This window comes from Triplophysa rosa, linkage group LG11, assembly GCF_024868665.1.
Source record: "Triplophysa rosa linkage group LG11, Trosa_1v2, whole genome shotgun sequence".
Taxonomy (NCBI): Eukaryota; Metazoa; Chordata; class Actinopteri; order Cypriniformes; family Nemacheilidae; genus Triplophysa; species Triplophysa rosa.
The window spans coordinates 10,448,771-10,462,664 of record NC_079900.1 but is presented as its reverse complement, the minus strand read 5'-3'; the positions used below and the strand labels follow the sequence as shown (position 1 = coordinate 10,462,664).

Genomic DNA, 13,894 nt, shown 5'->3' with positions numbered 1-13,894 from the left:
TGAAAACATAATCCAGCGAGCTTCCAGACCCCCGGGGCTTCATTTCATTTTATGGGCCTTTGAAACAGAGTGGGTTTCATTGGTTGAAAGACACACCGGACTCTTTTTCTCTCGCTTCCTTCGGTGATCTTTCTCTCAACCTTGGCCATCACAGCCTCTGACCTTCCCTCAACATCATTACTGCCCCCATTATATAGGAAAATATCGAGATTTTATGATAATAGGGGGGAAATATAGAGGTGATGGTGAAATCTAATTGTCTGTCTACGCAAGGGCATCAAAGGGCCGAAATATATTTTATAAATTAAAATCAATATTTTCAATTTCTCCAGACAGTCGTTTGCCTAATTCAGTGCACATTCTGTTAATTACAAAATGGCTCATTATTGATTTGCTTTCGTCTCACCTTTCAAGTGTCCAAACAGCCCACGTTCCATTAAAGTGCAAATGTTTTGTTCTCTCGAACCCTCCCCGTTTCTTTTCTTAAATCTTTGTCTTAATTATAATTAAAGCATCGTTATTATGCCAGAAATGTGCCGATAACGGAAAGCGCCTCGAATCCTTTTGTTTGCTTAACAGCTGAAAATAGCTATTGGCACATCACTGCTTAGTTTGCAGATGGAAGGACCGCATGAGTGGTCGAGCGTGCCTCGGCGTTGTGCAGCGAGCAAGCCATGTCTGCTCCGTTGTAGGCACGGCCGTTTTCTCATGCCTGCAGAACTATAATATAAATATCCCGCAGGAATAGAATTACGCAGATAGGGGAGTGCGTTTGATTCATTAGATGGTCAGACTCGAGATGCGAGGTTCAATTCAGAACAAGCCTCACCAGTCACCACTTGAAGCACCTCTCACCTGGGTAGGTTGTTGATTTAAGATAGCTTTGATGTTCATTAACAGTTCTTTGGCTGGGAGGAATGAAAGCTATCAGCAAAAGGCTGAGGGATGGCCAGCGCGCCAGACCCCGCTCGTCTGCCGGGCTGATCTCTGATTAAGTGTTACGCCTGACGGAGATTGGGTGGATGTTCGAAAATTAGACTTCCAGCTATTTACGCCCAGAGATTATGCAAATGCAGACCACCTCTGACCACAGGAAATCTATGGCTTTTCACCCTAGACACACACACATGTGTAGCCTCTCTCTTTATCTTTTAGCCGCTTTCTTTCAGCAGTCGCGTTCACATATGCACAGGGTTAGAAAGATTCTGCAATTCTTTTTAAGAAGGCAGCTGAGTGCAAATGCGAACATGCTGCTGTTTTACACTTTTCAAATGGAAATTACATTTTTTACGTTTTTGGTATGTTCTCCCCTCTTCTTTCGCTTTAATGACAGCATGCACGCAAGCTGATGTAACCTGATGATCCATGTTTTTCCATCATCATGATGTTTCATACATCTTGTGTGCTTGAATGAAAGCAAGGCAATTCTGTTCAATAATGACAATATGGTGAATGAAATTTGCTTATGTCATTAGTGAGCTAATAGTTCCATATTTTGGATTAATTTGACATAAAAGCAATAAGCCACGAGAGGCTGCACATTACAGTGATTTGCGGGGAAGTTGTGCTTCCTACTTTACATTATGCCTAAAATCTTGTCCTTCTGATATAAATTTTCTGTTATATAAATAGTTCACAAAATACTATAGTTGATTATAATTTGCAGCATTAATATACAGAATTTTTACTGCAGGTGTATGGTAATTGGCATTTTAAGTGTAGTGTTTTAAAACATATTTTGGTTTAAATTAGATTTTGGTTTTGTATTTTGTGCTTGTATACACTGCAAAAAATGACTGTCTTACTTAGTCTTTTTTTCTTGTTTTCCAGTGAAAATGTCTACAAATTCTTGAATCAAGATGCATTTTCTTGATGAGCAAAATGACCTAAGAAAATAAGTCTTGTTTTTAGTAAAAAAAATGAAATTTCAGTGAATTTGTGCTTAAAACAAGCAAAAAAATCTGCCAATGGGGTAAGAAAAATAAACTTGAATTGAGTGACTAAGAAAAAGGTCAACCTTAATTCAAGATTATTTTTCTTACCCCATTGGCAGATTTTTTTGCTTGTTTTAAGCACAAATTCACTGAAATTTCATTTTTTTTACTAAAAACAAGACTTATTTTCTTAGGTCATTTTGCTCATCAAGAAAATGCATCTTGATTCAAGAATTTGTAGACATTTTCACTGGAAAACAAGAAAAAAAGACTAAGTAAGAAAGTCATTTTTTGCAGTGTACACTCATCTCGCTCTGACTGCATACACACACACGCACGCACACATACACACACACACACGATGTCTGCTGCTTAGAGCCTAATGTTCATTTATTGAAGTCAGTTTCTCATTTCGAATGCTCATTGGCAAAGAAATAATTAACTAATTTCCTTAAGTGGGAAGGGCGTCATCTCTGTGCCCAACATCCCAAGATTATTGAATTCTCAGCCCTGGGAAGAAACTGATTCATATTGGCTCAGCCAATATGAACTGAAATGGAATATGTTCAGCCGTAATGATTTAGAGAGTCATTTGTATTGACTGACAGATTCGCAACGCTAATGTTTCAGTGTTTTAGCATGACATCACTGTCCTTGCTCACTCTTTGATTCAATCCTGACTGAAAGAGAGAGAGCGCAGCCGTCTCCGGCACCTTTAACGCTTCTGGGCTTTTTGAACTTCCAAATACCAAATGATAAGCTTGAAAAGTGACGTGCAATTAACGGAGCACACAGAAGAAATTTGAGAAATTTCAAAGAAAGACCAGCAAATTGGAATAAATTTGCACAGATAGGCTATTTGGAAGACAACACGCGGCTTTTAGCAGAAGGACTTGGAGGAATACAAGGGCTGTGTGTCGTTCAGTGAACATTTGAGATTGCATTGTTGGAGGAAACAATATGAAATGACCCTGACGTGTACACAGGTGATTAAAAATGTACATTCATTAAGACTCGTCCAGTAAACATGTTTCAAAAGAGAGCTTACTGTGAGAGTAAATACATTTGGATTACAAAGCTAACAGTTGCCAAGGGCTGGTTTAAAGGGGTCATATGACGCAAACACGTGATTTTCTGTGTCTTTGGTGTGTTATAAATTGCCCGTGCATGTATTAGACACGTAAAATTACAAAGATTTAAGTGTCCGAACAAAAGATGCATTCTATCTAAAAGCGAATGCTCACCCAGACCTGCCTGAAACGCCTCGTGTAACCACACCCCCACAAATCCACGTCAGTTCGTGCTATGAGTTGACTAAGACCGCCCAAATGTATACGCAAGTCAGTACTGTCAGTACAATTGCTTTGGAACCTGATGTTCCAAATATGGTAAGAGGCGTTACATTTCCGTCACACGCTTGCAGTATTCGACCAATCACTATGCACTGGTTAACTAGCCAATCATAGCACACCTCGCTTTTCAGAGCGATGAGCTTTGTTAAAAATCTGCGCGTTCCAGAGAGGCGGGACAAAGAGGAGATACAAACATGCACGGTATGTGAAAAATACAGCGTTTTTGAACCTTGATACACATTGCATTACATCTAAAACAAACGATAATATTCATTTTAGCCGTGTCATATGACTCTTTTAAGGTAGTGTGGTTGAATCCTGAGTGTAACTACACCATTTTAAGGGAGAAAACTGCAAATCTAATGTTCTTTTCAGAGTGGATTAGTTGTAAGGTGGTGGGGTAAAGTAATAATTACCAGGGCTTTTGCTTAAATTGAAACTCATCCAAAATGACCGTCTGCATAATTTTTCCGAAAAGCACCTTCAACTGCAAGTAAAGATTACAACGTGTTTTACCGTCTATAAAACCCAGCTAGCAGAAATCCCATCTGATTTGACATGCTAGTAAAAATCCAGTGAATCTGCCTTATAGCGACACATTTCCAGCCTGTGAGCCCTTTAACAATCATTGTTTCAGACATTTTTGAAATAGACATTGGTCAATGAAAAGATGTGTTCACTTTGTTGTACAGTATATGGCTTTAGGGACTTTTTCTTTGCAGCCTAGCCCACATTTCTGGAAAATGTTTCGAAACTCTTGAATTTTCTGTTTGTTCCTATAGTTCCAAAGATGTTGAATCTCATATTTTTAGTGTTTTCACAGGACTGTAGCAAAGGTACTTTGTCTTGTTTGTAATTTGCAACACGCTTAAGCTTCGCACAGTGTTTCACACGCTGCTCAATAAAACTAACACAACACACAAAGCGTTTAACATGATCAGAAAGCTCTGTGATTTCTCTAATCTCGAAGCGGCTCTTGTTTTTGTATGCATTCGTAAAAGAGTCCTGACGGTTTACTGCACTGAGGTTGCAGAGCGAGATGCGCAGGGCAACCAAATCTCCTGAAATGTTTATGAAACATGGGCTCTGCCCACCCGTCACCCCATCTCCCCCCCCCGACACTTCCCACACAAAAGCCAATGACAGAAATTATTGCACTACAAAGCAGTTGTACACTTTTATGGCTTTGATGCGGAGGCTACCTCCCGTTGGCCAGAGCATCTGCTTCACTGTAATCGCTCTCAAAGCAATAAAATGGACTAGCTCTCCTGTGCATCCCCCTGGAGCTCGATCTTGCTGTACGCTCCCATTTCTCATTCACCAGCACTTACTGTAGCTCGCTCTCTCGCCCTCTCTCTCTCTCTCTGTTTTCATCTTTCCCTCCACCCTTCATCGTTCTAAATGAAAGTGCATCCTCTAAGTTGTTTATCCTGTAAATATTCAGGCTAAATACATCTCATATTTATTTTCCCCGGGACACATTCTACACATCAAAGTGATGCTACTGCAAATATGCAAACGTGTACGCAGCATATTTCAAACATGGCTGTCAGATGGGCTCCATGGTATGGAAGAGAGAAGCAAAATAATGGGGTGTATGTAAAAGTCCATGCGGAAAACATTTATTTGAACAATTAAAATGAGTAAATGTAATATATAATTAAGAAATATTCAAATTATGTGAGATACACGGATACAAGGTGCTGTTTGAGACAACGTCAGTAAAGAGCATGCAAAATATGAAGAAATTCTGAAATGCACGTACATTTTTTTTCTCAGGTTTTTAATTTGTCAAAGCAGAAATGCATTTAATTGGACCCCTGTAAATGAAACGAATTATTTTCTTTGTTGGTGTTTTGTTTAAATGAAATCATTACAATGGCACATCAATGCAGCAAAGACATTACTCAAATACTCTTGAGTTTAATCCCATTTTTATTGTTTGTTTTTGTAATTAACCACCATTATTTTTAAAAAGATGTTAAATCAGTACATGACTGATCTGGGGTGCTTTGGTAATTTACATACATTTAAAATTAAAATAGAGTTGTAAAATATTATTATATAATAAAATTTTAACTGTTGATCCAAAAACTATTAAAAATCCTTCATTCATGTTATAAATGCTAGCTGGAAGGTAGTCTTTATTTAACTGGATTTCACTTTATTATATAGAAGGACAGCTGTGGGCCATTGTCTGAATGCTAGTCATATCCAAGGTGACAAAGAGTCAAATGGAACAATCCTTTTCTTCTTTTCACATCACACAAACCCTTTCCTGAAACCTTAATTTTTTATCAGCCACATGAAACATTCAGTGCTTCTATTTGACATTTATACGATCTCATTTCACAACCCTGTTATGTTAAAGAATGGAGAGGGGTGGTATTCGCCACCCCACCCCCAGCCATTTAATATTACGCTTCTAAAAAGTCATTTTCACCTCAGACGCCCTATTAAACTTAATGATCATTTAGCAACAATACAAAGCGTACTGTTTTTACCAAGCTTCAGAGGTATGTATGACTCCCATAGTTCAGTTATTACTCATTGTTAGAGTTTCTAGCTAATTGCTGGTGGATATGGAGCCAGGGAACAGCGTATTTGTTGAGACTTGTGGAATTACACTTAATGTGGCAGTGTATTGGCGTTTCAATGGGGTCATATTTTACAATTTTGTAACATTTTTTCTTTTATCCACTTACTCGCAGTCATAGTTTTCCACGATCATTTTGCATAATCTCTTTGACCCTTAGAATTAAACAGGCTGTGTTCGCTACTGTACCTTTAAACTTTAATATGCAAATGACCTCCGTTAACTCATGTTTGGCAGATCTTCGCACTTTGTTTCGTCAAGATGGGCCAAGTAGCTGAACTCTCAACAGGCATTTCTCCTACGCTAATATGTGAACGTGGGCGGCATATGTTAACATGCTCACGAGTGTGACATCACTGTTCATCACTTATTTCAAAAGAGAATTCTACACATTCTCTATAATGCGTGAATTTGTTATTTAAAAAAAGCGCTAGACCGTTTTGTAAGTTCTGTAATAAGAAGTCTCCTACAATCTGAGCAATTCAAGCCTAAAGGAGCACCTGTTTTGCAGTATTTTGTAATTCTAAGTGCCTAGGCAATACAGTGAAATAAGTTAAGGCACTGAAATTATTTATTAAAATAAACACAAACTAAACTAAAACTGGGAAATAAATTAAACTTGTATATTAATGTAAAAAAACAAAAATATTAAAATGACAAAAGCACAGAACAAATAGGCTAAATTTTAAATTAAACTAAAATTAAATAATAAGAAGTCTCCTACAATCTGAGCAATTCAAGCTTAAAGGAGCACCTGTTTTGCAATTTTGCAGTTAGCGCTGGCCCAGCTGTTACTGCAGGCAAAGCATCCCTCCGCATATCACTTATCAAGTGCATACAGCACAGAATGAGTAGGAGATGCTCAAAATGGCTAGATTGAGCACAACAAAATGAAACCGAACCCATTGGCCTGCATGGGTGTTTTATCTTTTCTGAGCCATCAGGTTGAAAATGTAGTGTTAAAGGTTGTAATAGTTTACTGAAACTAAAACTACTAAAGCATTTTTGTCAATTAAAATCAAATAAGCATGGGCCTAAATATATTTGAAAAGCTTAAAGGGATACTCCACGAAAAAATGTAATTGTTATCATTTACTCACCCTCAAGTTGTTTCAAATTTCTTTGTTCTGTTGATCACAAAGAAAGACATTTGGAAAATTGTTAGCACTTGACATTTCTGGGACATCATTGACTACCATAGTAGGAAAAATTATTGTATAATTTTGTATCAGGTCTAGGTCACCTTTGACTACAATTTTAATGTTTTCCCACTATGGTAGTCAATGATGTCCCAGAAATGTCAGTTACTAACATTTTTTTCAAAGATCTTTCTTTGTGTTCAACAGAACAAAGAAATGTATACAGATTTGGAACAACTGGGGGGAGAGAGTAATTTGGGCAGAATTTTCATTTTTGGGTGGACTATCCCTTTAAACAAAATTAGAAATGTTGCCTAAGCAATAAAGTTAAATAAGTTAAGGTACTAAAATGATTTATTAAAATTAATACAAACTAAAACTGGAAAAATAAATTTAATTTGTATATTAATGTAAAAATAGAAAATAATAAAATGACAAAAGCACATAACAAATAGGTTAAATTCTAAATTAAACTAAAATTAACATGAAAACTACAAGTATAAAAAAGCTTGTGTAAAATATAAAAAATTGCAAAAAAGAAAACTATAATAATTGTAATGTTAATGGCTCAGAATGGCCAAAAATTTCACTCTGACATACTACAGTTTGTATACAGTATTCATGTATATAATATCTATTTATTTTATTAAAATTTTGAATTGATTGACTACACAGTGTAACACATAAAGAATTCTAGAAATTTCTGTAGCACAGGAGAGGTGGGATGAAGCGATGATGGGTGACTGTATACGTCTGGAACTTGGTTCGTGAGGACAGTATTATTCATTAAAGACAAAAACGATCAAATGTACACTTCTGAAGTTTTGAACGACTCATTTTTAGTAACTGTTGTGTCAAACTGTTGTTTTGAGCTCAGTGTTATGCCAGTACCTTGTCATTTCTGCATACGAGTAATAATGCCGAAATGTATAAAGGTGTGAAAATACACAGTATATATATTTTTTTTTGAGAACCGTTAATGGTAAAAAAAATGTGATTTTCGTGTTCACCGTGTTAAACTTCAAAAAGAAACCGTAAAAATTAAAGTGAAGCACAACTTTTTTTGTAATTGTTACATTGTGCTATCCTTATGCATACACTTGTATACACATAACATGGTTTCATGGTTTTCCCCACAGTGCCAGGGTTCCCATACCCAGCAGCTACGGCGGCAGCCGCGTACAGAGGGGCACACCTACGAGGAAGAGGGCGCACCGTCTACAACACGTTCCGAGCAGCCGCTCCTCCCCCACACATCCCAGCCTATGGAGGGTAAGTGAAGACACACCCCTACATATAGGCACTAAGACACACACAAGTTCACCTTCAGTCCTCCCTTCCGACAACACACTGCCACCCTCCCCCCACCACCGGGCTGCTGTAACATGCATGCATCTCTACCTCACCACACAAACCAATGCAGCATGTAGCCCGTGCCTGGAGAGTCATGTTGACAGTGAGCTGTTACGCCATTCTGTCATGGTCCATGGCCTTTAGCTTTTCTTTTTGTAATGTAACATTATGTAAATCCTTTCAAACAAGTGACTGCAGAAGGATTTGGGGGCAGTCAAATGATGATTCTGATTATTTTGGTCCTGATTTCATGTGTGTAACTGCAAGCGGATGATATTGAAGGAGACTGTGTGGGGTTCTTTAATATTCAAGGGGTCACAGAGTACAGTTCTCTCTCTCTGGTGTCTTGTGTATATTGATCAATTCATTATGCAAAAAAGTAGAAGACCACATTAGTATGCACACAGTATTGTGATGACTTTACTGGTTAGATTTTGAGTGCTGAATATTCTATCGATGTAAGTTAATGGGAGATTTTCGAAGTGTCTTACATTTCTTTAAAGGGGTCATATGGTGCGAATACGTGTTTTTCTGTGTCCTTGGTGTGTTATAAGTTGCCCATGCATGTATTACACACGTAAAATTGCAAAAATGAAAGTGTGGGAACAAAAGATGCATTCTATCTAAAAGCGAATGCTCAGCCAGACCTGCCTGAAACGCCTCGTGTAACCACACCCCCACAAATCTACGTCAGTTGGTGGTATGATTTGACTAAGACCGCCCAAATTTATACGAAAGTAAGGTGGGCGTACCTGTCAGTACAGTTGCTTGCAGTATTCGACCAATCACTACGCACTGCTTAACTGGCCAATCATAGCACACATCGCTTTTCAGAGCGATGAGCTTTATAAAAAATCTGCGCATTTCAGAGAGGCGGGGCAAAGAGGAGATACAAACATGCACGGTATGTGGAAAATACAGCGTTTTTGAACCTTAAATCGTGTATACACATTGCATTACATCTAAAACAAATGATAATATTTGTTTTAGCCGTGTCATATCACCCCTTTAAAGGTCTAAAAATGTTGGAGTGATATCTATACAGGGCTGCCTTGCAAGAATTAAATAATATGCTACATTTAAAAGAATCAGTCTTTGTCAGAATTGAGTAAATTATTCTCTTTTATATTATTTACAATTGTATTTTTCATTAATCCTAATGTTGCTAATGACTTAAATATGATGCAAGACATCTTAAAGGGACAGTTCACCCAAAAATGAAAGTCCTGTCATCATTTACTCACCTCCATGCCACTACCAAATCTGTATTCTGCAGAACACAAAAGAAGATATTTTGAAGAATGTTGATCACCAAACAATACTGACCCCCATTGACTTCAATTGTACGGACGCATAACCACTGAGACATTTCTCAAAATGTCTTCTTTTGAGCTTCACAAAAGAAAGAGTCAAAGAATGATGACAGAATTCTTTTGTAAACTTTTCCTTTAAATCTATTGCAGAGTACATGATCTTGTGGCTCCAGTTCGTAGCCCTCACACACGTCTCCTTAAATGCTTGTAAAGTGATGAATGCTAAAAAGACCTTTAGTCTCTCTTATTCAGTGTGTGCATATTACTTCTGTTTTACTAACCCTGGCTATATGGGGTTGGTATTGCTTGCATGGGAACATGCACTAATATTGATGTGTTTTGTTTGTTTTGTGTTTGTCTGTGTGTGTGTGCGTGTGTGTTTGCATCTTTCCAGTGTTGTTTACCAGGACGGATTTTATGGTGCAGATATTTATGTAAGTATTCGCATGCCGTCCTTGAATGCTCATGTACATCATCCCCCGTCCCACTCATCCCCCTCCGACTGTAAAACAATCAATTAATTCATTGCTGTTTCTATTGTTAGTGTTATTGAATTTCTTCTTAATTACGTCATGAGACCCTCACACACCTTCTGAAACATTGTGTGGAGGATAATCTAAATTTATAGAATATCTTTGGATATTGCAAAATGTTATAATTAGTACTACACTAAAAGCATTATGAAATCTGGAAATAGTGAATTTGCTGATACATCCATGCCAAGTTTGTACGATACTTGGCATCCATCTGCCATTTGCAGATACAGATTTGTGTGTGCCTATAATCCACAATCAGAAGTCAGTCTGAAGGTTTGAGTGAAGAATCTTTTATTGTTTAACTACAGTGTAAACTACTTTAAGTTTACCAGATGCCCCTGGTGCCGAGGTGGTCTAGCTAGCAGGCACCAACGGCTTGCTCTCTTCATGGCCATGTCTCATTGAGCCTGACACCGCCTGATGTATCTCCGCCAATTCACCCTCCTCTGGGACGAAACAAATTGTGCAGAGGACAAATGTGCGTGAAAACGGCAAAAAGGCTGCAGTAATGCTTCCTCTGTTCCCTCGTCATTAGTGGAGTACCACAGTAGCTGGGTTTGATCGTTCCACCGCGATAGAATCATCTAATATTCATTAGAAACTATCCGAGAACTGTATTGTTTATTACAAAGCTTAATTTGCCGAGCGCTCTGTAAATTTACAGAATGTTGGAAAAGGACTGGAAAATAAAGCTACGCTAGAACGGATGTGACAAATATGTATCACAACATCGAGATGAATGAGTTAAACAAAGAGAAACTGAATTTCTACCACATGCAGGGGTGCAATAAAGCAGAAAGCAGATCTACCGAATATAATGACGCCAACCCAGGGTGTTTGATATTTCTCCATTTAATCTGTAATACGAAAAGCTTTATGACTTCCGCACGCAACTCGCTTCTCATTTCTACAAAATCTAAGAAAATGCCCATAGCTGTACCGCTCCAAACAAATAAATCTATTTGTAACATCGGTGATGAATGGAAACCTTTTATATCAGAGACCACATGAAGTTAGCTCTGAAACCATCTGTACGCTACTGAAATCCTAAAAATGTCTTTGACGGTCCAATGTGTAATGTTTTTGAGAATATATTAACAGAAATACCATATAATATACATATTATATTCAGAGGTGTATAAAGACCTTACATAATGAAGCGTTGTGTTTTTATTACCTTAGAATGAGCTATTTTTATCTATATACACCACGGGTCCTCCTGCAAGGACTTCACCATGTTGTTTCTACGGTAGCCCTAAACGGACAAACTGCTCTACAGAGTGTGTTTCGTAAATACGTTTTCTCCTTTGGCAAAGAAGCGAAAATGTGAAGACATCTTAATCATGTGTCAGCCACCGTAGTGCCTCGAAAAGGAGGGGGAGGAGTGGAGTGAGCTGTTGGTTGCAATTTGCAACCTCACCGCTAGATGCCACTAAATTTCATACACTGGACCTTTAAACAGAAATCTGCATTTACATTTTACAAAAAGCACATTTTGTCCAATTAGATGCTCTCTAGAGTAAGTCCCTCATCCTAAAACCACCAATAGCAAATGACACTTTATTGCTATGTCATAACTAAAGGTCTTTCAATATCGCCCCCAACCTAACTTAAGTGTTAGAAAATACATCAACAATGGCCAAAAAACTACATTGAGCAATTTCATGATCTTTAAGAGGTTTTCATTCAGACTCAAGCCAGACCTTAATTGAAACCCTACATACATCAATGAGTGGATGTCACCTAAGTAGCTATTGTTATATTTGCATAAAGCACTAGAAAGGTTGCAGCGAGGCTCTCATTTAGTATTATCCTCCTCACTGGAGTTCTTTCAAGTGTGTCGTCTATATGCAGGGCCATCAAGTGGACGTGGCAGGCAAATGCACACTCGAGTAAAAGTATGAGAAATGCGCCATGCGCATCAATAACCACGATAAGCCCGATATGTCCGCACGCACCACGGACAGATAGGAGCATTTAGGAGTCAGCGGAGCTCTATCTATCCCTCCCTCTCGCTGTCTCTCTCCGTGAGTCATAATGATAAATCGCACCGGCTCTCCAGATGCGCATCTTAGCGTTAAAGTCCTGACCACTGCTCTCGCCACACCTGCACACGCTGTCAGTTTCCCCGAGGTTAGTTGACCAAGCCTAATGGAGCTTCGGAGACATGTAGATGCCTGCGGCCCCCGTCTGTCAGAGATGACAGCACTGGTGAGTAAAGGGGCCCGGCTCGATCCTTCAGCTCTGCGGCCCGTCACACCGTCTTTACATACGGCCCCAGATGCATCATGGCCACGTGTCAGACGAGGCTTCCCTCACTCGCTGTACTCGAGTAAATGAAATGGTTTGTTAAGGGGCCGGCCATGTGGTGGGAGCATTGAATTACTCGGTGAGTCATTACGGAGAGAGTGAGAGAACGGAGGTGAGCGGAGGGGCATGGGGAGGAGCTTGAAGAATAGTGTGGGAAGGAAATGCAGTAATGTGTATGGGAGGGTATAGTTTTTGAAGCTACTTTGAAACTTTTTGAAGCGTTATTTAAAGGAATAGTTCACCTAAAAATGAAAGCTCTATCATTATTTACTCATCCTCTTGTCATTTCGAAACTCTATGGCTTTCTTTCTTCTACAGAACACAAAAGAAGATACTTTAAAGAATGTTGGTAACCGAACCACAGCGTTACCCATTTACCTACATTGGTTTTGTGTCCATACAATATGAGTCAATGGGCACCGCCGCTGTTCGGTCACCAACATTCTTTAAATCTTTCATTCTTTCATTCTTTATCTTTTTGTGTGTTTTGCGGAAGAAAGAAAGTCATACAGGTTTGTAATGACAAGAGGGTGAGTAAATGATGACAGAATTTTCACTATCCCTTTAACATTATTGGGCAATACAAGGGAATCTTGAACCTTGACGTTCCCCAAGTATGCAAATCAATGCATCGTTGCATATGTGTTGTTCACTTTATGTGTTTGTTTGGTCTGGTTACCCTACCTGCACATCTGATGTTACCGTTCCACATGTTGAGCTCTTTTACCAACGTTGGAAAGAAGTAGCGTAGTATGACACGGATACATAATTAATCCTCAGGCGTGCGCATGAGAGGAATAAGAAAGTAGGTTGAGTCACACAATGCGCCAACATAAGGCTTCTGCTTTGTAATTAGATTATGCATTTTTAATAACTATGATTATGACATGTTTTGCCTCTTTCGGAGCATGCCATGAGATCGCAAATCCACGAACGAATGCGATGTAATCGCCAGCTGCAGTCTCTCTCTCCCTCTGTAAAAACACTCCATGTCTCTTCATCTCCATGAGGTTTTAGATGTGTAGTGTCTGTCACGTCATGGAACATAAGATCACTCCAATACGCCCTCCCCCCACCCTTTCATTGTTTTTAAACGTCTAAACAGCTGTGTACGGTTGATGCGAGAGCTAAACAGCCCATGTGAGCAAGTATGTGTTGTGTTTCCAGGGTGGTTACACTGCCTACCGATACGCTCAGCCTGCTACCGCTACCGCTGCTGCCTACAGTGACAGGTAAGGCACACACCACTGCCTGCACACCACTGACAACACCACCTTACCTGGCCCTCCGGCGGGGCCCTTCACACCCACCCACCCCCGCCGGGGCGCCGTCGTTCTTTCTCACCCTCACTCCTCTGAAGT

At 39.1% G+C, this 13,894-nt stretch overlaps 1 protein-coding gene across 11 annotated transcripts in view; it reads left to right on the top strand.

The window, feature by feature from the left end:
* rbfox1 (RNA binding fox-1 homolog 1) overlaps positions 1-13,894 on the top strand; it is a 231,563-nt gene that overhangs the window by 206,887 nt on the left and 10,782 nt on the right. For 9 of the 11 annotated variants that reach the window (XM_057345620.1, XM_057345622.1, XM_057345625.1 and 6 more), the window contains 3 exons: positions 8,161-8,293; positions 10,082-10,121; positions 13,701-13,765. In XM_057345620.1, the coding sequence (XP_057201603.1) occupies positions 8,161-8,293; positions 10,082-10,121; positions 13,701-13,765 (238 nt within the window). The remainder of the gene's footprint in view (positions 1-8,160; positions 8,294-10,081; positions 10,122-13,700; positions 13,766-13,894) is intronic. The other 2 variants (XM_057345627.1, XM_057345630.1) reach the window with 1 other exon arrangement.